This window comes from Kwoniella shivajii, chromosome 1 (assembly GCF_035658355.1).
Source record: "Kwoniella shivajii chromosome 1, complete sequence".
In the NCBI taxonomy this organism is placed as follows: Eukaryota; Fungi; Basidiomycota; class Tremellomycetes; order Tremellales; family Cryptococcaceae; genus Kwoniella; species Kwoniella shivajii.
Genome location: NC_085908.1, coordinates 3,580,341 through 3,607,791, shown reverse-complemented (window position 1 = coordinate 3,607,791; position 27,451 = coordinate 3,580,341). Strand labels below are relative to the sequence as shown.

Below are 27,451 nucleotides of genomic sequence, written 5' to 3'. Positions count from 1 at the left end.
ATCATCTCGTATCGTGCGGCTGTGTCTCATTGAGTGTACAGCAAGCACACTTTCATCACCATCGATAATACTTTCAGATTTCGTGCATCATTTTTGTATACAACATCATAAGTGTACAATCAAAAAAATATAAGCATCGTTGGACATAACAATATTATTCGTTGACTTTGTACAGCGAAGGCAGAGAGTAGGAAAAGCAAGACATGAGCTTATCTCCTTTCCCACTTTCCGTCAAGTTTAGTTTCACCTATTTGTCTCAACTCATCCTCTTTTTCCCACCTTTCGTCTTCTTCATCCAATTTGGTAGTGTTGCCATCATCGACATCGACGTAATCACCTTCTTCAGTTCTTTCATACTCCTTCCTAGGCTTCTTATCTTTCCCTTTTGGCGTCATGGATGATTTACGCTTTTTGATCTTCTCAATCTGGTTCGAGGTTGCAAATTTCTCTTTCACACGACAAACTTCAACTGGTATACCGGAAGACAAGAGGACATCTATCCATACCTATGACGGCATATAAGCATACCGATCAGGATTACTTATCTTTGTCCTGGCCAAACAAGAGGACGGATATGGAACTAGCAGGGTTCGCATACGTTTACTCACTTTCTGAGTTTCCGATAAGCTATCACCTGGACCTTTGACTTCTATAAATCTGACTTCCATCTTATCATGATTCCAGACTCTGCAAAATGAGGCGTGTGACATTATCAGTGTCTTTGTTCATCTCGTAATTGAGCTCAAGAAACCTGTTATGACTCACATTAGATCAGGAACACCCGAACATCTATGCCTATATTCCTCTGCCAACATTCTACAGACTCCCGAGATTGATCTACCGCCCATACACTCTAGTATCTCTCTCAAGTCATTATACCCATATTCCCAATTTACGCCAACTGCCCATGTCGATTTTGGTCTTTCCCTCTCATCAGTTTCCTGGAGCATTTGCAAAGCTTTTGTGGTCATAGACATTTCTTCTAAGCGCTTCTCGATTGCAGTCGATCTTGAAGGTGCGAATGTATCTTCACCTAGATCTAACGGTGCGGTTTGGTATGGTGTTTCAAATGCTCCTGGTAGTGGGGAAAACAGAATGGGCCACATCAACAATGTGAAAAGGGTCGTCAAGATTGATGATTCGGAGTGAAAGCTAGGTGACCTCCATCTCATTAGCCCTGCGCTGCAACGGAACTTCGGATCATCAAGCTGAACATACCCTTTATATCCTTTAGCTTCCCACCATTCCAGTACCCAGCCTTCAACAGTGACTTCACCTTCCCTTCCAAGCCAAACTGATTTACCGGTCTGCTGAATACCGATCCCTCCAGCTTTGTACTCCTCATCTCCCATTCCCAAGCTAGCTTCTCTATCTCCTCTGATACTTTCTGATCTAGAGCGAAAACGTGGTTGACCCATATTCTCGGACACTCTCGGCGCGGTCAATTCAGTTGTTTCGCATTTATTCAAAGATGCATACGAGATGTGTCTTTCGTCTGAGGGAAGATTTAATTTGTTTTCTAATCGAGTCAACCGACGTGAGAGTGCTGGTCGATAGACTACCGTCGGCATATTGAGCTTCTATTATCATTTCTTCCAATGCCAAAGCGGCTCACTCATATGTGTGTCCTCATCCAATAAGCCATCTATACAGACCTGTGTCGCGTCGCGCATTTTCTCTTCTTTCTCTTCAGGGGATGCATTATAGTGATTCATCAAGACTAAAGCGAGACGATCATACCAAGCTCTATTCACCATGACATGATCAGCATGTTGGCTCTTGTCAACACAAACAAATCCTAGGCTTTTAGCCAGTGCGAGAACTCACCCTCTTCTACTCCTCCTCCATCGCCTTTGCGCAAGCAAAGCTCTCAGGACCATACATTCAGCATCGTATTCGTGCAATATACCCAAAGCAGTTGCCCCCTGTCAGAGATGTCAGCTTCGTCTTTCTAAACTTACGCAGAGAACTCCGCTCACCTTATAGACGATCCTAGTGAGAACATGGCCTATCCGATGATTATAAGCTGATACTTTGTCCAACCGATACACACAGAGACCAACGTACCAGTTTTAAACCTATCGCCCACCAAACCTCCCTTTTCCGTTCCATAATCAACCTCATCACCACCTTTGCCCTGAACAAGAACCCTCCAAACTTCCCATACACCTTCCCAGATCTTTTTGACAACCTTGGCACCTTCCGTTCTCCCCAATTGAGGCTTATTAATACCAAATCCAGGTAATGGAGTTTTCCTTTGTTCAGCCCAATTCTCACCTAACGCATCGGAAACTATCGTTTCCCAGCTGACCGCCCTTTCCCAGATCAGCAAATCGTCTCTCGTCGACCAGATTAACGATCTTGTAGGTGTACCGTAATCTGGATATCTACGTTTATGGGAAGTGACCAATATGGATGGGAGCATCAACGATGATCCACCAGCTGTCAAAGGAGGTGTTCTTGAGAATATCAAATTCACTCTAGCTATCAATGAATGTAATTCTGAACTTAGTTGTATTGCCGAATGCCCAAGAAACGGTAATAATTGATTAACGAGAAGTGATTCCGATGTAATCCTAGTATTTGAATTATTGGAATTGGAGCCAAATGGCAAAACACCTTGTTTCCCTTTTCCTTTCATAGGTGTAAAGCTTAATACAGTCTGCTTTTTAGCCATTCCTCTTAATGCAGTGACGGTAGATTCACGATTGATCAAAGCAGAAGGCGGTATTTTCTTAGCTTTAGCGATTTTCTTCAAATCTTCCGCGGATATACATGACATGATATCATCCAATGACAACTCCTTCTCTCCTCGAGCAAGAGTACGTATCGGAGGTGGTGGTCTTGGAGTTAAGGAGAATTCTTCCACTAAAGGAGTTTTCGTTTCAGTGCTTGAAATCGAAGGAGTTGTAGATCCACCTGAGACTGATCGACTCCTAGATTGGATCTCCGCCGGTGGAGGTGATTCAATCGTGACTCCCTCATCATCAATCTCTACTCTACCAACTTTTGCTGCCCAAAGACTTTCTTTCAAAGCTTCAGCTAGATCAGGATCCGCTTTTTCTTCGTCGGGTGTTAAACCAGATGAAAGAGAAGCCCAGGGTTTCAACTTGATATCCACACGCTGTTTTCCCTTTGCTTTGTTGGATAATGGTGTAGGATATGATTTAGTCGGACCAAGTGGTGTCACAGGTAATCTGGAAGGACCAGGGACAGGTTCTTCAATTTGAGGTTCAGAATCAACGATTTCTTTTGGGATATCCAGAGGTCGAGATAAAACTTTCATAGCTCGTTTCACACCTTCTTCACCTAGTTCCGCTGAATACGCATTGACCAGGTTAGAATATGGATGTATCTTACATGGTCGTCGAAGCAGTAACCGTGTAAGCAGATAATGAGGTTCGTCTTTGCTCAGATGAGATCAGCTGGGCACGATAACATGAGCCAGCAAAAGCTTACATGCTAGACTCAAGATGTTTTTGAGCACCCACAATTCTCTCGGAGTGAATAGATACGATTCCGACGTCATTACAGTAGTTATCATTTCTGAATAAGCCACCATGTTAGCTAAACTTGCGCTGTTTGTGCCGTAGGATTGGAACATCTTACCATCGAACAACTTTACATACATTGAGATCCTGCCTTCATGCTCATTCACGTGAGCTTCTGATCTTCCCTTTCCCTTCTCCTTTCTGGGACTCGGACCAGCCCTGCCCTTTTGAGTAGGAGTAAGATCGTATCCATCTTGCTCCGTGTTCGGGGATGGGGTAGGACTAGGAGTCAGGAGGAAGTTGCCGGACGAAGGGAGTGGAGGAAGGGTGAATGAAGGAGGTGGTGGAGAAGAGTTCATGACTGCCAATCAACGGGATATCATATTCCCTCGCCTTCTTATGTCTAATAGTTCTCTCTCCCCCCAATCTGGAATATACGAGTATCCTCTACTAAACGTAGGAGATGAGATGGGATGGTGTCTCGGTCAAAAAAGTAAACTTGTACCTTTCCCCGACGCGACGAAGTATGCCATGGGTGAGCCTGATAAAAACAAGCATCTTCCCATCCTAGGCTCATTTGCTTCCGTCGTCCATGTGCTCAATATCAGGCTCACTGCTGAAAGGCTCACTGCTGAATTCTCATCCTCTTCCCCCTCCAATCGCTGTTGATTTGATTTCCAACATTCCAATAACCCCATTTGGAACCCACAAAAGATCACACATTGACAGACAACAGAGAACCAGTCAATCTCATCATCCAGCTCATCACTCACCTGCGCAAATCCTCAAGAGCATAAACATCATGTTCCGAGCTTCTCGAGTCCTTCTTTCCGCTTTGCAGTGAGTTCTAGCCATCTGTCGTCGATGGGGGTTTGTACCTCTCTTCTGTTGAATATGCGGAACGAGTCTTGTTTATGGTCAGATGAGAGAATGAGCAGGCTAACATATCCACACTATCTCATAGACCGATCAAAGTGTCAACAGGCTTGACAGGAGTAGAACCTCATGCCAACCCACTACCAACCCTCAAATCAATCTACAACTCCACTTTAACATCTTTATCTTCTTTACCACCGACATCAGTGTATAGACAAGCTACAGAAGCATTGACAAAACACCGATTATCGATCGTAGAACAATCAGGAGAAGATATCGGTAAAGTAGAAAGTGAATTAGGTAAAATCGTAGAATTGACCATCGAAGAAGCTCAAGCGGAACAAGGTTTAGTAGGTAAAATGATTGAATGGAAATCGTGAGTCTGTCATTCCTCGTGACATCGATTACAATGTATCGATGTTATATCTCTTCACTTTCCATTTTGTCACTTTATCTCATGCCCACGAATGCTGATTGTATTGCGATGACGAATAGATGGGAGAATTTGGAACAAGCCCCAGAACCTGATCAATGGAAATACTTTGAACCCGCCAGTGATGTGTAGATATAACATATAGTAGAGATGGATCACATATCGCATATCCTGTCAAGAAATGAGCAGTGTCTACACCGAGTCACCCCCCTATAATCACATCAAGCAAGTTACTCAGAGTAATTGACCCTTCGCTTTTGGTTCAATCTTATTCAAGCCTTTGAAAACACTCAAATTAGACATGCCTGGTACATCCCTTACCTTTGAGAGTGGTACTTTACTTCTGCTGACGCAACGGGCGCCTCTCTCTGTGGAAGCTGCATCTGCAAAATAGGAGCACTTCTGACTCGATCCAAAGCAAATCCTGACGTAGCAATGTTCGCAGATTTTGTGAAGTTCGGATGCAAATCTCCGCCGTCTTCGATGCTATTTGACACCTAACATTGATGGCATGGGTGATGGACGGACTCGGGATGATGAATGATTGACCTACTGCATTGCAGTCTGGCGCTGTATGTGCTTTTGCTGAATAGGTGCTCTGAATCACGATTTTATCGTTATTTCAGACATCGGACAGGGCATTTATTCATATAGCAGAAAGTTCGTTCCGACTCTATCCTTCAGTACAGAGATTTCATCCTTGAAACGAATAATCCATCGCTTCTTGTATCCTACTAGCTCTCATAATGACGAATATCTTAATACCCATCATCTATAATTTCTTTCTCCAGGTCATGTCTTTTCCCAAATCATGAACCACCCTTGTAAGTGATTTTTACCGGACGACCATCATGGTTATTAAGTGTCAAATTCACTTTATCGGACAACTGGAAACTTGCATCAGTTGTATATCCTGTTTTCCGATCATCCGAGTCCGCTGAAGTTGCAGTCGGTTCATTCGTGGTAGCTGAGGAAGGATCATTTGTTGTCGAAGTAAAAGGTGTGATGGGAGTCTGGGAAGTGAGCGCCGTCTCTGATTGTGAAGACGGATCTTTTGACTGGGGATTTCCTTTTTTGGATTCATCATCACCATCTTTCTTATTTGGCGATCCATCACTTCTCTTACTTTCATGTGTGGGATTCTCAGGTCTACTTCTTCTTTCAGGTGAGTCTCGTGTTTCCCTAGGTTTGGAAGATGATTTCGAGCCTATATCACCGGAGAAGAACAGGAAGATAAACACTACTGCTACTATCACTGTCGGTTCCAGTATTGCTTTTTCAAGGTAGATTGTCATTCCTGAATTATTTTTCAGTATCAAGTAATAAATACTAACGAAGAGGTGTAATGACGAGACTTGATCATTCAGTACTGAGATATGTGCGTTTGACAACTATCGCCAGGATATTCAATTTTACGCTGTGATGGTATCAAAGGAGGCCGATAGTGTTGTACTCCTTGAATGATTGGTATATCGAAAAGGGCGGTGAAAAAGGATTGATCAGGATCTGAGACAAGATCAGACAGTAAAAAGGAAGCTTGTCTAGTGTGATAATAAATGCATATGCTTAAAAACAGTATGATCGATAAATTGAGTATCTACGACCTAAGAGACCTTTGCCTAGCAAGCAAAACACTAGAGTGTCAGCACGGACAATGAATCGTCGTATTATGACAAGTCTGAAAAACAAAAGGGTTGAGATACAAAAGCAAACAAAGTGACTTACATTACTAAAATCCATTTCGGGATGAGCTTTTTTGAATTTTTCCAACATCTCCTGTTTTTTCAATTCATCAGAAGTAGGTTTACCCATTGCTTTTTGTCTGTTATCAAACATCATTTTCTCTACCATCCCTCTTGTTTCCCCGTCCAAATCTTCTAATTTGGAATTCTCAGGAACTATCTTAGTAGTGTCGATTTTGGGATGATGGGTTAGGACATGTGGCCACCATTGATGTGAGGCTATATGTGCTCTTTTACATGCCAATACAAGATGAACACGCGAGGAAATCATACTGTCAGTTCGAGTACTCGTACCATCCATCGAATCACAGAGGTCAAGGGTAAAGAATTCAGGATCAAAGCGGAAAACCTGCATTGATCAACTCACGATAACTTCTCCAACTCGACATTAAGGGTGCTGTCGTCTGCATTCGTTGAGACATCAGTTCTGTTCATCATGAGACTAAGCTGTGTCGTGCTCACTCACCTATTGTCCAAGAAGAGTCATCTGAGATTATATCGTTGAATAATTCACCTTCCAATATAGGTTCACTGGATGATTTCAGTTGAACCTATAAGATCAATATAGATGAGCATACCGATTCTGACATTTTCATTTCCGGTGTTTCCTGTTCTTAGCTGAACAATCTGTTGACTTACCTTGAGCTTTTTCTTCCCCATTACCACATTGAGATCCTTCCCTCTGGTACCTTTAGGCAAAGGTACTGTTACAGTCACAGTGTTGAGATCCTGAGTCCACTGATATGGGAGAGCTGAGGATCTGTTCAGATCGCTTTGCTTTGCTTTACAAGGGGATTTGGAACTTGCTTACCAGCTTGCTCGGCTTTCTCCCTTTCTCTCTCATTGGCATCATGCGCATCCTGCTCTTCCTTGTTCATGTCATCATAAGGTTTGGTAGTGGTTAATTCGGACATGTTTTTCGGGATCTTGTCTGAGATGAGTTGATGAGCTCTAAACTTTGTGGAGCTACTCGTCTTTCGCTGCCAGTCTGATTCAGATCGTGTAGTCTCTCTCAGACAGTCTCGTACAGGACTAGGTGTTGAACGAGGTGTTGAACGAGGTTGATGATCTGTGAATAATGTTCAAAATAAAGAAAGAAATGAGGTCTTCCTCCACATTTTACAAGGATGACGGGATCAAAATTCCACACCATAGACCATACACCATAACTTTTTCTCCTTTCTGCCACCGTACGAATATCATCATCGACCAAAATGTTTATTTACAAACTACAACACTATAACAATCTTTTACCTTTGCCACCTATCTTGATCCTTCACTCTGTCAAGCCTCAACAGCCTCAGAGCTTCAGTGCTTCACCGTTAAGGGCTCCAGGGAACTTGCAGGCTGTTTCGTCGATTGCGTCTGATCTGAACCTAGGACAGGAGACATAGCGAAGAAACGGACGGCAATGTCTAATCAAGCCGGCCTTCAAACGGACTGGAATGACTATCCTGTGAGTATTTGATTTTCTCAATGTCAAATAAATCCATTGAACGTGAAGCCGTCGATGGAAACTGTCCGTCTGCTGACCTATACCACCAACGCAAAGCGGATGAGCTGATAAAGACTCATCATCGATGATTTAGTGGTTCGTCAATGATTATATCCCTAGACAGACTGTGCCGACACTACGACTATTCGCTTCTATCATCGAAGCTCAATCTCGAAATCAATGTTATGTTAGAAGCTCAGACAGGAAAGCTGATATAGTAGCTAGGTGATTATATCCCAATATCAACTCAGTGAAAGTTGACTGTAGCTAATGAGATGAGTTCTTATTTTTCGGCGAATAGAGTTCAGGATTGTTTTGCAAGAATGAAAGCTACTGGAGATTTAAGAACATATGGTCAAGTGAGACTAGCATGTGAACAAAGAGGTACACCACAGTACAAAAGTTACGCAACTCCTGCTGCTGCTCCCGCTCCGACTTTTGGTGGTGTCCCCGCAAGTTCGTCAACTCATCATTCAACTTCCAGTAATAGTATGTCAAATCGATCAGTAGATGTGTAATAGACTACATGTGCTGACGAGATTTTATGACTTTTCGGTTTATCAGGCGCTTATGGTCGTCCGCCAGTGGGTTCTTCAACGAATGGATATCCTGGATCATATAATCCTGCTGGACCTTCTAGAGCAAGCGGATCAAATTGGCAAGCTAATTATTCTCGTAAGTCTATCGTCGATATCTATCAGACATGCACTTTTAGCTGATAATCTCGCCGTCGTCGTCATTGTCGTGCTCAAAGGCCAACCTCCGACTTTACAAGATTGGAAGCCCAATCCAATGTGGAAACCTGTCAAAGCTCTGACAAGTATTGAGATGCTTCCAGGTGAGTTTCGTTTTTGAAATGGATGGCGACTGATGAATAGATATTTCACATAACGAGAACTCGCATGTTAGAAGGGAAAGGAAAACCAACTTCTCGATACCGAATGATGTATTGGAAAGGTTGAATATGTCAAGGTAAATTATAGCTCTATTTTCCTTTTGTTGGTGTTGGAAGATTGATTTGCTGATTGTATGGAAATCAAATTGATATAGGGATAATCCAAATTCTCATCCACGTTACGCTGTTCGCTTATTCTGTACTTCATCGGATCACTTCAAACCATCAGGAATGCCTCCTCTACCAGGTCAATCAGTTCCCACAAATCGATCAATACCGATAGAGTATCCTTCAAACCCCGATATAATGGTAGATGGTTATCCACTTTCATTCAAGGAGAAGGGTTTAAGGGGGAAAGCAGGCAGTGCACCGCCATTCGATTTGGAGAAAGGTGCAAATGGTCTATCAAGAATACCGGGGAGAATGACATCTGTAGCTTTAGGTCATTCAGGACCTACAGTTGGGAAAAGGAAAGATGTCGCAAAGGTGATTTTCCGATCACGGCTGTATCCAATGAGTAACTAATAATGGCGAATGGTTTTTAGAGATTCTTCTATCAGATCGTATTCGCTGAAATGACAACCAAGGAAGAACTGCTGAATCGTCTGAAAGGATTGGAACCGACTAGTGTGGAAGCGTCATTAACGGAATGTACGTAAAAGCCAGTGCATAGGAAAACGAAGATCAGCTGACTTTCTGTTTCAGTCAAGAGACGTCAGGAGGAAGATGATGATATCGTAGTGGGTACATCGGTAATGTCACTGAAGGATCCTGTGAGTGTAACGAAACCTCGTCGTCGCTATGTGAGCTTACCGTGTACCCTACAGCTCGCATACATGCGAATGACACGGCCTGTCCGATCGTCAAAGTGTACCCATATACAATGCTTTGATGCACAATGGTGGATCGAGAGTAACGCTCAACATCCTCAGTGGCATTGTCCACATTGTGGGAAAGAGCTACAGTTTCCAGATCTGATCATTGATGGGTATGTCCGATGTGGTTTGCATGGAAGTTCAGCTTGCTAATCATTATACAGTTACGTTCTGTCAATACTGAACGCTTGTCCTGACTCGGTGGACGATGTCATCCTCGAGCCCAGTGGTGACTGGCATACAGAAGACAATAAGTATGGATCGGCAACTTGGATGGCGACAAACGGTGTGGCTGCACCACCTGTAGTAGATCAGAAACCAGATCTTGCTCCATCCCCTCTATCGAACGGAGGTGCAACAGAGAATGTTAGCTCCAAGAGGAAGATTGTGGAATTACTGTCGGATAGTGACGATGACGATGAAGACGAACAACCTTTGTCTAAAACAGTAAATGGCAACAAACCACCACCTACCCCCGTCGCATCTGCACTCCCACCCCGGCTTACACCCGCTCCTACCCCTGCGACTGCTGGACCATCGTCATCGCGATCCTCTATACAGCCCGCCAATGATATTATCGATCTCACCATATCCGATTCTGAAGAAGAAGATGGAGATGAAACAGATGAACCACCATCTGCTTCTCAACAGCAATATTTTCAAGGACCGGACTCCGCATACGCGAGTCGAAACGCCGTCGACTCGAGTCATCCCCTTCCCTCTCTGAATGATCGAGGAGCAGGATCGGCAGTTCGGCCTAACGGCGCACCAAACGGTGTAACAAATACAGATAGAGGTGGTGTGGGAAACAGAATATGGATGAATCCTCTTGACGAAATGTACGAGGAAGGCTTTACGAATAGTCGATTCGGAGGACAAAGACCACCGACTGGACCAAGAAATGCTCCAGGGTATGGGGCTGGAGACGGATCTTCATCAAAAAGACCGAGATCAGAGGAATGGTCAGGAGAAGGTTGGTTGGATTCTCAAATCTTTCAGATGTTGGGAAGAAAGAGCGTTGTTTCTGATTCTTGATTATTCTTCTTTCGTCAATTCGCAGATCCAATCGATCGATTACGACCCGATTCAAACGCAAGAGGATTTTCTTCATATGCTTCTGGTCGATCGACATTCGATAATCGTCCTCCTCCGCCTCAGCCTCATCTATCTCAACCGATATCTCTTCGACCTCCTGAACCAAGAGCCAACTTCAATCTGCCTCTTAGACCATTACTCTTACCTCAATCACTCTCAGCTCGTAATTTAGCTTCCACATCTACGTCTCAATCTCCTAATACCCATGTTAGCTCTCTTCCGCATTCATCGTCCTCTCAGTCCTTTTCCTCACATAGCCGGCCTAACAACCCTCCTGATCCTCCTAACAGAGGTTTAAGAAATGATCATTGGAGACCAACACCCAATACCACTGATAACGGCTCATCATCTGCCTCGTCGACCTCACTAAAAGTGAGAATCCCAAATCCGAATATGATAAGGAACGCAAATAGTATAAGCAGTGCAGGTGGACCAAGTACATCTCCATTGTCTAATCGTAGGACAGAGAATGCTTTAAGTCCAGGTCAACAGAGATTATGGATTGCTACTCAACACGATAAAGGAGATACCGATGAAGCTTCATTGGAATTGAATCCACGTTCCCCACAAACTCCTCCATTTCCACCACCACCTCTACCATCAGTGCCATCGAAATTCCAACCTCAACCAAGTACAAGGACAAATGGATATGGAAATGGAAATGGGAATGGCAACGGTAATGGTAACGGTAACGGTAGTGGTAATGTTAACAGACAAGCCAATATGGCAATCGACGACGATGATCGAGCGGAAAGATCTTCTGATTTAGGTTTGGGAATGGAAACTATGGAAGAGGAATTTTGGGAAGGTGTACTGAATGGTGATTTGGAATTATAATTACATCCTTGAAAGTTGAAAGGGAGCTCAAGTGGAAGCCGAATCGTTCAGACTACACATAGGAGAGACATTAATGAAGGGAAGGAAGGTAAGATAGTTAGATCAAAGTATGTTGTATATATTGGAATCTTCTTAAGGTGAACTCTGTGTTGTCTGATAGAGCTTTAGAAAGTACATTTGATATTGGTTGTATGACTTGAAGATGATCGAGATGGAGTATAACATTTTTATCAAAAACTGCTTATCAATCACGAGTCAGGACTTGTGTGCGTAAATGACTAAGATTACCCCTATTGGTTCGCAATCTTTGCTTTTGTTCCCCGTTATACTATACATGAAATGGCAACATTCATTCAGACCTTGTCTCTTACTGCCATGATTATTTGTTGATCAAATCTACCTTGCATGTTGCCTTGCTTTCTATGTGGAAATTGACAGATTACATCTTCTTCGCTTCCATTCCTTCAGGCGGTCTGACTGGGGTCGTTTCTGCGAATTGAGAATTACGATATATCAGCGTAGATTTTTTTCAAGCTTCCATCTCGTCTTTTCTCCCTTTAACCCATCGATTCATGGTACATTTTCAACTAGCCATGAAAAGCACATTCGGTCCACAGCGAAGATCAAATAGAAGGTGATCAATTGTCTCACTCACCTTTTCCGATATTACTCCAATCTGTACTCAAAGTAGTCCCGCCACTCTCAGTGAAAGACTTGATCATCGCTCTTCTCGTATCTGGATCTGCGTTCCCGTATATTTGTGAAAAGAATTTCTGTAATGCTGCATCGCCACCTGAGTTCTAATTGTACCGAAACGAAATGCAAGATGTAAAGAGTCAGCCACAGCCACAGCCACAGTTCACATTTGAGTTTCAAGGAGAGTGTTTTCTCGCTGCTCAAGAGGACAAAAATGATGACATACAGGATCTTTGTTATCATTTCCACCTTCACCTTCATCTTCTTCTTCATCTTGCAACACTTTATCCCAGTTCTTCTTTTCTTTCTTCCTACTGCCCTCTCCTACTGCCACTTCTGGCTTTGCAAATGTGGATTCGGGTGCTGATGTTGATGGTCCAGCATTACCTTGATTTATCGGTGGAGAAGAAGAGGGATTGGATTTGATGATAGTCGGATTGGAAGGGGTGGGTCTTGAAGGGTTAGAGAGGATCGTTGGCCAATTAATTGGATTTGTCTTCGATAATTTCAATTCGATCTATTATGGCGTCAAGTATCAGTATCAGTATCAGTATCAATATATGATGTCGGTGAATAGTCCCGCAGCTGGGAAGACGAAGATGGAGACGGATACGGGGTTTGCAGGGAAATGTAAAGTCCAATATTCTTCCAGATTACATGTAATATACTTCTTACTCCTCTCCTTTAGGACCACAGCGAGAATGCGAGACTAAGACTCACTTTGGTATTTAGGACTCTGAAAGTACTTTGATCAGGATTGATAAGATCGTATAAAGGCTCAAAGATGATTTCACGACTTTCGATCCCATTTCCAGCTGATAAGGAAGGTAGATTTATTGTTATCTATATTCAGTTGATAGATGAAGATAAGTTGTCAGTCTTCTTCAATGGCAAAAATCACAACAACCCATCCCATCTACACTGCTCTTATTTTCCCTTGGGAGATGATATATGTTTATCGGTGGAGAACCTCGTACAGATAGGAATCTATCATCCTCAATATAACTTCATCGAAATCAAATGAAAAAAGTGAGGATTCAATTCACACTCTCCATCACCGAATTCTCAACCTTGATAATATCATTGTTTGAATTTTGAGCTACTACTCACTTTCCGTTCTTCAATTATAACCTTGACGTCTTTTTTGACACTCTCCCCTCCATATCCTTTGATGTAGACGCTCAAAGTGATAGAAGTGGGATCCTGATAGAAATCGTGCCTTCATATCCATATCGGATCAGACGTCAGTAATCCTTTGCTTGAAGCAAACAACAATGGTGATGTATCGCGAATCAACGTGAATCCCCATCGTGAACACTTACGAAGGCAGATGTGAATTGTCTTTGGACATCGTATACTGTATCACTCTTGGCTGACAGCTTTACCTCCAGATCCAGAGAAAATAGCAAAGAGTACAGCGATTAAGACCAAGTCTGCTCTTATGATTTATGTGGGACGAGAAAAGAGGAAAAGTGAACATGAACAAAGTTGGTCGGAAGGAAATTGCTAGATCACACCAAAAAAGAAAAGGTGGACGTGTCGGTGGAGGTGTAATGGGCGGTGGAAACTTGCTTGTAGGTAGTTCAACTGGTTCTTCACAGATCTCAATGTATCAAGCACGAAATGTTAAAAAGACTGCATATGTGTATATATTTGTATGTGAATGTGTATATTAATTGTATTGTACAAGCATGAGATAATATATATGAACAAATAAGCTGAATGAATTACTTCAAAACAAAACAGAATTGTCCCAATTGACGTGAAAATACTGAAGGAATCATGGAAGAACGATGCGAGCAAGAACATGCAAGTAAAGAAGTTCGAAAGGTGGAAGAAGAACAAGTTGCGTGTATAAAGGAAACAAAGAGTACCACAGTATGAATTTTTGAATATAGTCCATTCTGAAACATGAGCCTTTGTTGCAAATCCCCTCATCCTCATTATTACAGTAATAGCAATGAACTTATTATCGTAATACCTATGATTGATATCAATCCATTCTTGAATCCTGATGTTGATAGCAGTAAAGGTTCAGCAGAAGAAGCTGAACCTTTGGAAGTTCCACCTCCAGTTAAATTTGAAACTGATTGGCCGTTTGAAGTTTCGAGTGCTTGCTTGTTTACTGTTGCACTTCCTGTTCCAACTATAGAAGTTTCATATTCGGTTTTAGCATCATCTGTCGGATTCGAGTTTGTCAATGCGTCTGATGTTAAGAAGACTAATGCTATAGATGGTGCAGGTACAGGTATTATACAGTTCCCGTTTGAGCATGTTATAGTGGTAGTGTCTTGCGTTCCATATAATCTACCATCAGATGCGAATGATGTTCCTAACGTTTGATTCGCCCATGTTATATCATATTGTTCAGATACACTTGTCGCTCTTAAATATCGCACTGATACCGATGTCACACTTGAATCAACCGTTATGGTGGTTTGTAAATCACTTGCACCTGTGTTATCGTCTATGTAGTTGAATAAGACAACTCTTGTGGGTGCGTCATTCTCGTAGATTCCATAAATGGAATGATAGATTGAATTGGCATCTTGATCTGACGTAGGTGTTAAATCAGCCACTTTTGATACGTTTGATTTTCCAAATGCTTCGGCAATGACTAAAGTCGAATAATAGATGGATCCTGTGGTCCATTGTTTACTGGCTGATTCGGTTGAAGGGGGCGGTGTGAATGGCTATATACGCGATCGTATGATACAATTTAGCTTACTTTCCTTTACATTTTTTCGAGTGCAGGTCCCCAGCATACTCACGTTATAGTATACGTTTTGACCACCGACATGCATTAAAGCAGTTGTGAAGTTACCCCAAGCCATTTGAAGTGCGTAGTCGGTCATCCTATAGAAGACCAAAGAACACAAATTAACCAAGATGAATAAGGAGATGTCATGCTATTTTGCTACTTACCATAAAGCGACACCGAAAGAATCACTTAAACCAGGGAAACCACCACAAGAAGCAGTATTGGTTTCCAACATTACTAACTCCCTTTGAGCGCTTTGAACAGTTGCTGCGTTTCCTAAATAGGGGCTGACTTGAGCTTGAGCTGAAGTATGGTTCAAGAAATCGGCGAAAATATCTTGTGCGTTGATTACATTTCCATTGATTTTACAGTTATTCGTGGGATAATGTTGAACTGATACAGCTGCTAGATTGTTCACATTTGATTCAAACCAACCAGCATTGAAGACATCGTCTAATTCAAATCCAACTACTTGACAACATGTTGAAGGACCAATAAATGCTGTTGTATCAGTTAATTGACCTTGAGTTAAGATTGATTGTGTCATTGCATCGAATTCAGAAACATAATTTGATAGACCCCATCCTGATTCTCGTTTGTTGTGATCGACATATCTGTATAAAATGTCCCAAATCAGTTTCAGTTGAATTTGGAATATATGATATTCAAAGGGGAGGATTAACTCCATACTCACAGATCAGGTTCGTTACCGACACTCAAAGCTAATAGATGTTCACCTAAAATTTCTTGTGCCCATGTAGCTGCGATTGGGACATTACCGGTTGGATCATCAACGGCTGATTCGTTGAACGATAATCCGAAATACCAATCTGCTCCTACTAATGAAGTGATATTCGCCATCAAGTAGAATAATTCGAGCGAGTAGTTGATGAGTGGTGTATCGGTCTAAGCAATAAAACCATGCAAACCATCAGCATATCACATGGACAGCACAACCCCAGAAGCAGAACTCACGACACCTGAGGAAACTTTTATCTTATCCAAGATAGCACCATCTTCTAAACCACCTACGAATATTGAAGATCCTTCTTGACTGTTACCGCCTACTCTTATAATTGGCCCTGATCCAGCTCTATTCTGTATATTTGCCATATAATTCAAGAAAGGTACTTTCATATTAGTTGAACTTGCACCCATCAATGAGTTTGCAATTGACAATTCCACTGAAAAACCTAAGAAATTACCTTTTTGCGAAATCGATAATTGATGTCCACCATCGATGACGCCTTGTGCGTTGGTTGGCAGTGTTAATGTGTATGAAGTTACAGCAGGTGAAGGTGGTGTGGGTGGTGTTAAAGTCGTTGGATCATATGCTGCTAATCCTGTGTATGTTCCATTTGCAGCTGATGCAGTTGAAGTCGCTGTAGCAGTTTGATCACCTGTGTATAATGTCAACGATTGAGATGAAGCTACTGCGAGAATTGATATAGAGGCGAATAACGTTGAAAGGTTCATCATGTTGGTCCGTGTCATTTTGACTTTGATCTATTGGTAGGGATTATTGACGTTCAAGTGATAAGTAACAAGATGCAATGATTATCTATTGATCAAGAACACCTGTACACACACCCCAAGAAACGATGGCAGAGCAAGGAGATAACTGAAAGTAAAAAGGCAAAGAAAATGTCCAAATTTGGTAGAAGAGGCGAATCGATGGCTGCTTGATTTCGATCCAAATAGATTTCGAAACCAACTGAATGACTAGGCGTGTCCTCGTATTCAAAGTGAACAAAGGGAATGATGTTATATATTTATGTATATTGCCGTATGAGAGGAAGGGGAGTTGTTGCTGCGAGATTTTTCTAGATGGTGTTTTGATTTGCTGAACGAAATGAGTGTGTATGTTATATGATAATGATGATAGATCCTAGAATGACGCAAAGAACTGATCTTGATGATGATATTGCTTGTTCTCTTCCTTTGTTCACAAATGACTTTGGGAAGCGTAGAGTAGGTGAATTATGTATGTGTATATGTTATACGTTATGAGGGGGGAAACAAAAGGAATGAAGAAGTATAGTAAACGATGAGTGATGGAGGTTTGAAATGAAACAAAACGATGATGAGATTACCTCAAATTTTGAAAAATAAGTAACTAACTGTGCATGTAAAAACTAAACTTTGCACCTGCGTAGTTTTCCTCCTTTATGAAATATGCATCATCATAAATATCATCATCATCATCATATTCTCATAACAGAGCCCAGATAAGAGAGAGAGAGAAAGAGCGACAAGAGCAGTCAAACAAATAATATAAACAAGAAGAGAGTAGAGAAGTAGAGCAAGTGAAGAAGGAGCAAAGACCGTAAATCACGTACAAATTGCATTTCTCGGTATTTTGGTCTTGTGCTTTTCCTGTTCCTGTTCTTCCTCTCCTGTCTCAACCCCCCCCCTTGATCTACCTTGTGAGTTTCCCGCGTAAATAGGATGTATCAGACCATCCACCCACCCCTGAATTCCAGGCTATATATATATATCGGAGGGGCAATGAGAACAAGGGATTAAAGGCGTCACAGGAACATCAAACATGAAGGTGAAGCGCAGTCCTATTTTTCATATAATAATATTTTATCTCCGATACAACCAAAGTCGCGTTGTTATGATAGTTCTGAATTTTATCGTTATAAGCTTTTCTGGCACTATTCCCATCCGACGTCCCAATGGTGAGACTCAACCCTCGTTCGAGCATGTTTACAAGAAGGGTATAATCACATAAAGCACAACAAAAACATAAATCTGTTAATGAAATGTAAAGTAAAAATAGTAATGTATCGATTGAAAGTAAATAACAGCGTTGTTTATCGATACGCCCAATGTGACCGCACTATCACGTCCTTGCAAAACCCTAGCCCCTAATCCTAGTCTTAACCCAGGGGTACCAAGGGAACCCCGTTCCTGTTTCCCACTCCCCTTTTCCCCTTCTTTTCGTGGAACGGACCTCGATTGCAATCTGGTCTAAATCCGTTGAGCCCCAACCAAATACAAAATACATACACCAAAATCCACAACAAAAGGTAAGCTAAATAAAATGGATGTTTTTGATTTGGGGAATTTCGAAACTAAAACGAAGGGGAGGAACGAAAATGATCGTCGAGAAAGTTTGAAAATCCTCATGTGAGAGTCAATCGATGTAGGGAGTGAATGGAACTGGCTGCTTCGATTTCATCCAAAGGACGAATCTGCTATGATAAATTGAGCGATTCAAAGAGGAACCGGAAATTGTTCGATAATACAATGACAGATCACTTATAATCACTAAAACGTAATTTGTTGTAATCATGTTGGTATCATAACAAATTTCAAGTTGCAGATTCATGCAGAACTACTCAACGCATTTATCAATGACGGGATTGACCGTAAATAACTTACAGCCTCTCACTCCTTCGTAAAAGACTCAGTCCGTCCTCATGAAATACTGAACAGTGCATACCTTTGATCCGATAGTATTGACGATCAACCTGTGCAAAATCAATAATTTCAGTCGACGGAGAAAAGAAGACAAGTTGCTGTTGTGACCTTTTCCAAATGAGCAGACTTACCTATTTGATGGAGTTTATGCTACAACCTTGATCAATTACTTCACCAGCAGTCATACTATTGACAGATCTCTCTTCATGCATTCACTTACAAGGACTGCACAACGACCCTTGACCTCGTTATCGTGTAAATTTACTTGCGATCTTTTGATCTAATACTTAAAGTGTATAACCACCCAAATAACTTGACAAACTTGCAGGAAAATGATAAGAACCGGATCGTATCAGGCAAGATTTCACATGTGTAGTGAAAGGCTGCCAAGAGTTCTGAAATACAACACAGCTGAGGCAACCTGGATCCGCCGATGTCGGATCATGTTACCGGCCAAGTCACAACCGCAGCGACTGAAAACATATACTTGTCAATATCACCTTCCATTACTTGGCCAGCTTCGGAGATTGCCAGTATGGGATTTCCCGCCTTTGCAGGCAGTGGTCGATATTAACCCGTGATGAGTATATCAGTGTCAAGTCGAAGTCAATACGTAGAGTGGACATTTCTCAAAATCAGTATATCTTTTCCAGAAAGTGGGCGTCCACATAGCGTTTTGTAAGAAAAGCACGAGATATCGTGCAGTCTGGCGGCTGCATTTATCTCGAGTCCAGATTTTCGTCAAACCAATTTCCGGAATTATGCTGTGATATCGGCCCACTTCGAAAGCCAGTATACAGACGTACTTTGAATGCGACAACCCTTCTTCAGTAGTAGATCGTCAAACATCTCTATGCTGTATACACTGACAACTGTGATGCTTTTCCTTCTCTACAACCTGCTCCCCGCTTAAAGCCGTAGATCACCGTCAACCGGGACACCCGGACCGTCTTCTTTTACGTAAGTGATCCTTTGGCGGGGTTGAAATGGCTCTGAAGGGAGATTGTGCCACAAGAAGACACCTGCGAAACTGAATATAACACCGAGTGCCACTGCTAGATGATCCCGGGTTCTTCCGATAATGCCGTTGTATAGGGGGGGGGTGCCATCTTTTTTTTTTTTTTCATTTGTTCCGTGTGCGCGTGTGTGTGTGTGATAAGGAAATTTCACTGAGATTGGGGGGTATTATGAGCGAATGAGAATACAGTGTGAGAGTGAGAGAGTGTAACCTCTAAACGAATTCAAACTTGAACTTTCCACTTCTCTTTCTTTCTTCTCCTTTTTACTTCTTCAAGTCCCCACTCTTATTCCTTCTTCTTTTTCTGTAACGAGGTAGTGAAGCGTATTGTGAGTATACCGTTCTCACATCTATATGCCATTTCCAAGGAGGAGGAGGAGAGAGAAATCAGTCGCACTTGAGAGAGCTGGGAGTGGTCGAGCAGCATGGGGATACAACGTTACGCGTGGAACGATTGGAGAATTTTCAACAGTCTCTAACATGTCGGTACCCACTGCTGCGATGTGTCTGTGTGCTACGTCCAAGTACCGTGCACCATGGCGTATACCATTCTCTCCTCGTCGATTGGCTACGACTGGCACTGTCTCCTTCGGACGTCTTATCCTGACTGACTGTCTTGAAACCTCACAGCAAAATGGCCGACGTCGTAAAAAAACCAAAGGATGCCAAAGCTTTCTTGACCGATTTCTTGATGGGTGGTGTTTCCGCCGCTGTCGCCAAGACCGCCGCTGCCCCCATTGAGCGAATCAAGCTTTTGGTTCAAAACCAAGATGAGATGTGAGTTTTTCCACTCAATTGTTTCACATTATTGTGGAGCGAAAGCAAAGACATCTCCTTTCTACGACCAATTCGCTGACCACTCGCATTCCACCACAGGATCAAACAAGGTCGTCTCTCTACCCCTTACAAGGGTATCGGTGACTGTTTCAAACGAACCTACGCCGAGGAGGGTATGGTATCTCTCTGGAGAGGTAACACCGCCAACGTTATCCGATACTTCCCCACCCAAGCTTTGAACTTTGCCTTCAAAGATTACTTCAAGTCTCTTTTCGGTTTCAAGAAATCCGAAGGTTACTGGAAATGGTTCGGTGGTAACATTGCTTCCGGTGGTGCCGCTGGTGCCTCTTCTCTTCTTTTCGTCTACTCCCTCGATTACGCCCGAACTCGATTGGCCAACGACAACAAATCTGCCAAGAAAGGTGGTTCTAGACAATTCAACGGTTTGGTAGATGTTTACAAGAAGACCCTCGCTTCCGATGGTATCGCCGGTCTTTACAGAGGTTTCGTTCCCTCCGTTGTTGGTATCATTGTCTACCGAGGTCTCTACTTTGGTCTTTACGATTCCGTCAAACCCGTCATCCTCGTTGGTCCCCTCGAAGGTAACTTCCTCGCCTCATTCGCTCTCGGTTGGACCGTCACCACCGGTGCTGGTCTCGCTTCATACCCTCTCGATACCATCCGACGACGAATGATGATGACTTCAGGTGGTGCCGTCCACTACAAGTCCATGGTTGACGCCGGTTCTCAAATCGTTGCCAAGGAAGGTGTCAAATCACTCTTCAAAGGTGCCGGTGCTAACATCCTCCGTGGTGTTGCCGGTGCTGGTGTTTTGTCTCTTTACGACAAAATGCAAGAGTTGATGTTCGGTAAAGTCTACTCTGTGAGTTGAATTGTGTTGGCCTCATTATTATTCATTTTTAATTACAAATTGCTGATTTGCTTTCGTTTCTTTCTATCAGGGTGGTTCCGGATAAACGATGAATTGAGTTGAACACTCCATTCAAACTTGATTTTTTCGTTCTTCCTTAATATCTTCTTCCGTCAAAATAGTTTTTTTTTCATCTAAAATTAACTATTTTATCAAAACGAACACCTACCACTACCTCGCATTTATACAGATCTTTCTCACAAAAGTCAAATCCTTTCTTTACCATTATCTGACTCATTTCTGATCTATACATAAAATCTTTCTTTAGTCATCTCCGCTTCTTTCTCCTTAGTTTACGATTGCCTTTTATCCGGTTCGTGGTTATTGGTTATGGGTCGTGGTTATCACAGAGAACTGTTTTCTTTTATATATTACGAGATGCAGCAGGATGGAGTTACGCTTTTAGCTGTTGTGCGTGGTTGTCGCAGGCTGCGGATTGCGGTGGATACATGTTAGCAGCAGCAGTGACCATCGTTGTCAAATCCGAACCAACGATGAGTCTCCTGATAGATGCATTGCCAGCATATTCATCATCGAGTGGAGGTTGACCTCTTTTTTGTTTCCAGTTGATGTTGATGTTGCGTCAACTACGATCAATCAATCGCATTATAGTATATGCTTGCAACCAGCATTTCTCTCTTCACTTGTGCATAGTATATATCTTCTCACGAAACCCCTGACGATCAGCAACGATATGATAGGCACTGTATAGATCGATGTCAAGAACACGATGATGTATACTCAGCGCGATGAATGAAATCCCTTTTCCTGGTAATGGCGATTCACCACATTCGATGGATGTTGACCTCGACGATGAAGACGATGAATACGAATTTGGTATTGATATTCCATATGATGAAGAATTGGAATTAGCTTTACAAGCTGCTGAATCTCAACCTAATCTCGTTCGCACTGAATCTGAGGATGATAGTGCGAATGTGATACATAAGCAAGTCACAAGGGATATAGAAGATCTACCAATCCATTTGGGCATCAACGGTCTTCCGGGACCACTAGTTGGACCGGAGGGAAAAGAAGAAGAAGGGGAGAGAGGAGGATCAGGGTCAGGATCAGGAGCAGGTGAAGTCGATGAAGGAGGGATAGAAAGATTAAGCCCTTTTGAACAATTCAGAAAGAAAGGTTATTTGAGTGTATCGGATTTAGTTGGTCCTGTATGGTGTGAAACTCAGGTATGTCTTGCAAAAACGGTGGTCACTCTCATCTACAGGAAGAGATACTCATGACTGTTTTTCTGTCTCGGATCTTTTCTGTTGGGTGCAATAGTATGATTAGTGAGTATATGTTCCCAATGGTCCCTGATGATCATATTGACGGAATCGGCCCGTGCTGATCGGTGTTGATGAATATAGTCGATTGAGAACACTACCATTTCTACCACCCTCTCAAAGACCTGATATAATCAAATCGACTGCAGGGAATGAGATAGTCGTCAATAAACTAAAAGTGGAAGATAAAGAAAAAATCCTCAAGAGAGGAGAGGTGAGTGTAACGAATCTAGACTTTCGAAAGGGTGAAAATCAGCGACTTAAGGCTGACTAGAATCGCTCTTGTGCTCTGGTGCTCTTGTGAATTCGTTACGTTAAGAAAATACATAAACGATTGGAAAGGGAAATACATCCTGAAGAAATCAAGATTCCAATTACAACTCCTGAAGATATTTGGGGATTAAGGTGAGTCATTTTGGATATCTTTTCATTATTTATATATAAATGATCAAATCAATCCTTGGATTTCACTTTACATGCACTTGGATCAGGAATCAGAATCAGAATCAGAATCAGAATCAGAATCAGAATCAGAATCAGAATCAGAATGGAAGTGGAAAAGCGAAGGACAATGCTGATCATGTTCAATTTAAACCAGGTTCTTAAATATGCTGGCCGCTTTGGAATCTTTATTGACTTTAGGCAAATGTCGTGAATTACCTGTAGTAGGCTTTGTTAAAGGTATTTTAGTGTATGGTGTTATCGTGAGTGATACATTCGCTTTCTTCTTGTTCAATAAAATAGAAGGGAGGGCGAGCGATGTTGACTTGTTTAAAAAAGGATGAAATTGTTCGTGAACCCATACCGATATCTTCGTCTGATAATCCTGATAATTCAACTACGTCTCAAACAACTCTCACATCTTTCTTTTCACCATCCAAAGCGAAAAATGATAAAGCAGATTCACGTCGATCAGATATCACTGTCAAACCAAAAACACATAAATTGTTCGTATCAGATTCTAAAACTAGAGCTTCAAACGTACTTCCAAAAGAAGAAGATACATTAGCAGGTAGATTACAGGTTATGTTATATAAAGAATTGTTGGATTCCATCTTACTTTATTCGAATAGTAATACACCTAACTCCAACTCCAACTCCGCGTCAGTCTCAAATCTGACTACGATTTCAAACTCAAATCCGAATGCGATGTTAGCAAATATCGGGATCGCTAATTCATCATCAATATTGCCCAGTCGTAATCCCTTTTCGTGGGATACAATATTCGATCATTTACACCTGAATCCACTGAATTCTTTCTCCGAGGAATTCTTGAATCAAGGTCAACTGGTCGTCATAGGGAATGGACTTCGTTTTGGTTCTGATCAAGCTAAAACATTGACAGATATGCAAATCATTCTGGGTAAATACATCGATGAATTGGGACTTGGTACACCCACACCACCTTCGAATAGCAAAGTCAAAGGGAGAACGAACACGAAAGGAAAAGGCAAGGAGAAGCAAAATGAGGAAGGATGTAGAGGTAAAACAGAAGATCTACTGAAGTTAGTATACAGACGGGCGGGAGGCAAGAAGAAACAGAAACGTACACGCGAAAGAAAGAATAAACGTCGAAGACAAAGTACGATAGATCAAGCTGGACAAGAAAAAGAAGGTGAAGAACCACCGCCGTCTCTGTTCTCTGTGGACCCTATTGAGATGAAAGATGGAGATGACGCGATTCAAGTAGAGGAAGAACGTTTGATACAACTTGCAATCACTGAATCTCTAATACCGACATCTAATAACCTTGCACCTGTCGCCACTGACGGGATTGAACTGGCCAAAGAATCGGATTCTTCGATGATATTCGAGAGGACTGAAGAACCCGAAAGTAATTCAGATACGCCAAGACCACCCACTCGAGCTAGCGAAAGGATATACTGGGGTGAAGAAGAAGATGACGATGATCAAAAAGAAGAAGACGAACTCGCTTGGGCCGTTGAAATGAGTTTGAATCCAGATTTAGAGAATGACCAGACTCTCGAGAACGACTTGGAAAAGAGTGAAGGGACAGCCGCAGTCCTAAAGACACCTTCGTCTTCTCAGCCGATCGAATCACAACTAGATCATGTGTCATCACAACATCCAAGTGAAAACGGTATAAGTCCAAGCAAACAGGCACCTTCTTCTCCTTCTCCTTCACAGAGAGATGAAGGAGATAATCTACCTTCAGGATCAATAATAGGAACACATCGATTCACCCATTCACCTTTAACTCTAGCTAGACATTTGGAAAGCGTACTTCAGTTTTGGTTGGGAGAGAGAGAACCTTCAGGTGTCACGTTGGAAGAAACTAGGAGATGTGGTTGGTGTGAATTTGAAGAAGGTTGTGAATGGAGGTAAGTCAATTTTTGCTTTGAGTTCTGTATAGATACAAGGAGAAGACGTGAGATTTGGGAGTGAAGGTGGAAGTTGGTCGGTCACCCTCTAAGTAAACGTGTACTAACGTTATTTTGCTTGACTGTGCAGACTGAAAAAGGCTCAAGAGATTTGGGAGAAAAGGAAAACATAGTTAGAACAATTAGATATCGTTTTTTTGGGCAGGATATCAGATCTTGTTGTATTGTATCCTCCTGGAAAATATCAAAAGTAGCTCAAATCTTTGACTTGTTTGTGTAAAAATACATCGTGTACTCGAAAAATGGATTTATCCATTTGTAAACAATACTTCCCACAACGTATATTACTAGCCTCACTGGTGGGTAATCTACCAATCAATCTGTATTACACAAGCAACATATACTCTTACTCATCAAACGGTGGATGCATATTCACACGATGCTTTATCTACAATATCAATTTGAGCTCATACCTTCTCTACTAACACCAGGTCATTGATCTGAAAATGCCTTTTTTTTCATTTGTTTTCTTGTTTCTTCGTAATGTTGCGACATCGTAGCCACAGATCATCATATATCCGAGGCGTAGAACATATTCAACCATGTACAGCTATCTCTCCTCACCATGGATCATGTGGATTCATCGAGACCTTACTTACTCTATCTCACCTTCACAGTCTGATCTGACGTATCTTCATCTTTGGGTCCCTTCTGGAATACCAGTGTCAAGTGTCCTTGACAACCGACTCGCTGAGTACTACTTGTGCCGGCAACTCTTTGTAATTGTTCGACCTCTGTAGAAAGCGTTGGCTAGAATGGGAAGTGTCTGATTTGTCATTCTTGTTCTTGACAAGGTATCCAAGTCAAGACGAACAGACTCGTACAGGAACATATAGTCTTTGAGGAGCGGATCGTCGTCGTTGAAGGGATTTTGTGTATTCTAAGAGGCATTTTGTGTTCTTGAATATTTGGACCTGTCATATTCATGCCGTAGACTCGGAGCTTTATGACTCAAAGTCATGTTCAGCGGACAACTTAGTATCTTTGACATGAAAGGGAAGTTCAATATTTGAATTTGTTGATGGCGGCAAGGTACAGTTGACAAGACGGACAGACACGATGAATACAGTATGTACGATAGACAGTTACTGTGCAACAAAATTATCCAAAGTCAATTTAGACTACCATATACAGTACATCATTTCTACAATATGTACTTGTTCAATGCGAGAACTCATAACCCTGAGAGAGCTGAGAAAGCTGAGAGAGCTGGATCTAATAATCTACAAAAGCCCAATGACATTCTTCGCTATCACAGAATCTCCACCAGCCGATTCTACCTATATCACCCAATCCATCCCACCTTGTTCCTTGAGTGTATTCACACCAATATCCATATCCTACGGCTCCCCATACGAGGAAATTCAATAGAATCAAAAGAGTGATTACCCAATCGTTACCATTACCTACTAATTCGTTCAAGCGCGTGTCCGATTGATGATGGTGAAGAGTGAAACAATGCGGACAGGAATGTGTGGGTAGTTCACTCAAAGAATGAGAATGAGAATGAGAATGAGAATGAGCATGAGCATGAGTCAACGGACATGTTGAAGCGTAGAAATTAGGTGGAGGTGCTAAGAGCAGAGTCCCCTCACTTGGAGAAGGTAATGCTTTGTATATAGGGGGAGAGGATGAGAGGTATCTCGGGGGCGAATGCGAAGCTATATATGAATATGGTATTTCTCCCTGTCCTTCCCTCTCGCTTCCTTCACGTGCGTTTGGTATGAGGAGTGGGAGTCCTTGTTGATGAGAATGAGATATCGGAATCACGTCGGATGCTGGTGCTGGTGCTGGTGCTGGCGGCGGCCCTGGTGCTGGTGCTGATGCTGATATCGGTGCTGAGACTGGACGAGATTCGAGTGAAGATTCGGCTCGAGGTGGACTATATACAGGATGATATGATTGGGAAGGATTATCGGGATGAATGGATGCTTGTCCGGAAAAAGGGAGTCCTCCAGAACATGGATGAGGTGGAGGATGAACGGCTAGATGAGAGCTGAATGATCCATCAGGATACATGGTAGGTGGGAAGAAATACATATTTTCAACGATGTCGATACTGTATTGTTCAATAACGCGATTCCTGATCCTGAAAACAGAAATATCAGCTTTATCAATCACGAAAACTTTCAAACAACTCACCAAAATTGGTCAATATGGTAGTACAAGTAACTCCCAAGACAGCAGATTGAAACTGTATATTGAAGGTTATGTTGAACGTAGAGCACAATCCGAGTGTAGCCAAGTCTATTTAAAGAAAAATCGAAGATAGCTTAGATCACAGGGTGACGAAATAGCAAACCTTTCAAGGAAGATCTTTCTCTTCCTTTTTCCAGGATGGGAGAAAGAAGACAAAAGACATATTCATATCAGACGCAAATTGTGATTTGTCTGGAGGGGGTGGAGGTGATC

The 27,451-nt window shown here is 42.2% G+C and overlaps 9 protein-coding genes across 9 annotated transcripts; 4 read left to right on the top strand and 5 right to left on the bottom strand.

Annotated features, from left to right (window-relative positions):
* Window positions 1-209: 209 nt before the first annotated feature.
* Window positions 210-3,850, bottom strand: IL334_001334 (uncharacterized protein; the record flags this gene model as incomplete). The annotated part of the gene is made up of 10 exons (XM_062933091.1): window positions 210-506; window positions 609-687; window positions 766-1,152; window positions 1,219-1,558; window positions 1,616-1,746; window positions 1,828-1,925; window positions 1,980-2,008; window positions 2,068-3,405; window positions 3,460-3,546; window positions 3,610-3,850. The coding sequence occupies 10 exons, from the start codon at window positions 3,848-3,850 to the stop codon at window positions 210-212; spliced, it is 3,027 nt and encodes a 1,008-aa protein (XP_062789142.1).
* Window positions 3,851-4,293: 443 nt separating this feature from the next.
* IL334_001333 (uncharacterized protein) lies at window positions 4,294-4,932 on the top strand (the record flags this gene model as incomplete). Its single annotated transcript, XM_062933090.1, has 3 exons — window positions 4,294-4,331; window positions 4,456-4,743; window positions 4,863-4,932. 3 exons carry the CDS (start codon window positions 4,294-4,296, stop codon window positions 4,930-4,932), a joined length of 396 nt encoding a protein of 131 aa, XP_062789141.1.
* Window positions 4,933-5,609: 677 nt separating this feature from the next.
* Window positions 5,610-7,456, bottom strand: IL334_001332 (uncharacterized protein; the record flags this gene model as incomplete). The annotated part of the gene is made up of 6 exons (XM_062933089.1): window positions 5,610-6,191; window positions 6,526-6,772; window positions 6,910-6,946; window positions 7,009-7,093; window positions 7,182-7,294; window positions 7,354-7,456. 6 exons carry the CDS (start codon window positions 7,454-7,456, stop codon window positions 5,610-5,612), a joined length of 1,167 nt encoding a protein of 388 aa, XP_062789140.1.
* A 497-nt stretch (window positions 7,457-7,953) lies between these two features.
* On the top strand, window positions 7,954-11,739 carry IL334_001331 (uncharacterized protein; the record flags this gene model as incomplete). The annotated part of the gene is made up of 12 exons (XM_062933088.1): window positions 7,954-7,998; window positions 8,132-8,262; window positions 8,339-8,526; window positions 8,602-8,712; window positions 8,792-8,857; window positions 8,916-9,009; window positions 9,088-9,418; window positions 9,478-9,583; window positions 9,638-9,705; window positions 9,760-9,920; window positions 9,972-10,780; window positions 10,868-11,739. The coding sequence occupies 12 exons, from the start codon at window positions 7,954-7,956 to the stop codon at window positions 11,737-11,739; spliced, it is 2,982 nt and encodes a 993-aa protein (XP_062789139.1).
* Window positions 11,740-12,178: 439 nt separating this feature from the next.
* Window positions 12,179-13,786, bottom strand: IL334_001330 (uncharacterized protein; the record flags this gene model as incomplete). Its single annotated transcript, XM_062933087.1, has 6 exons — window positions 12,179-12,228; window positions 12,395-12,539; window positions 12,662-12,952; window positions 13,156-13,278; window positions 13,546-13,654; window positions 13,758-13,786. The coding sequence occupies 6 exons, from the start codon at window positions 13,784-13,786 to the stop codon at window positions 12,179-12,181; spliced, it is 747 nt and encodes a 248-aa protein (XP_062789138.1).
* A 595-nt stretch (window positions 13,787-14,381) lies between these two features.
* Window positions 14,382-16,690, bottom strand: IL334_001329 (uncharacterized protein; the record flags this gene model as incomplete). Its single annotated transcript, XM_062933086.1, has 5 exons — window positions 14,382-15,128; window positions 15,207-15,291; window positions 15,361-15,810; window positions 15,891-16,102; window positions 16,172-16,690. 5 exons carry the CDS (start codon window positions 16,688-16,690, stop codon window positions 14,382-14,384), a joined length of 2,013 nt encoding a protein of 670 aa, XP_062789137.1.
* Window positions 16,691-20,277: 3,587 nt separating this feature from the next.
* Window positions 20,278-21,312, top strand: IL334_001328 (ADP,ATP carrier protein; the record flags this gene model as incomplete). The annotated part of the gene is made up of 2 exons (XM_062933085.1): window positions 20,278-20,420; window positions 20,520-21,312. 2 exons carry the CDS (start codon window positions 20,278-20,280, stop codon window positions 21,310-21,312), a joined length of 936 nt encoding a protein of 311 aa, XP_062789136.1.
* A 788-nt stretch (window positions 21,313-22,100) lies between these two features.
* IL334_001327 (uncharacterized protein) lies at window positions 22,101-25,152 on the top strand (the record flags this gene model as incomplete). The annotated part of the gene is made up of 7 exons (XM_062933084.1): window positions 22,101-22,541; window positions 22,636-22,643; window positions 22,722-22,851; window positions 22,957-23,042; window positions 23,236-23,341; window positions 23,418-24,979; window positions 25,110-25,152. The coding sequence occupies 7 exons, from the start codon at window positions 22,101-22,103 to the stop codon at window positions 25,150-25,152; spliced, it is 2,376 nt and encodes a 791-aa protein (XP_062789135.1).
* A 1,102-nt stretch (window positions 25,153-26,254) lies between these two features.
* IL334_001326 (uncharacterized protein) lies at window positions 26,255-27,079 on the bottom strand (the record flags this gene model as incomplete). The annotated part of the gene is made up of 1 exon (XM_062933083.1): window positions 26,255-27,079. One exon carries the CDS (start codon window positions 27,077-27,079, stop codon window positions 26,255-26,257), a length of 825 nt encoding a protein of 274 aa, XP_062789134.1.
* Window positions 27,080-27,451: the final 372 nt, after the last annotated feature.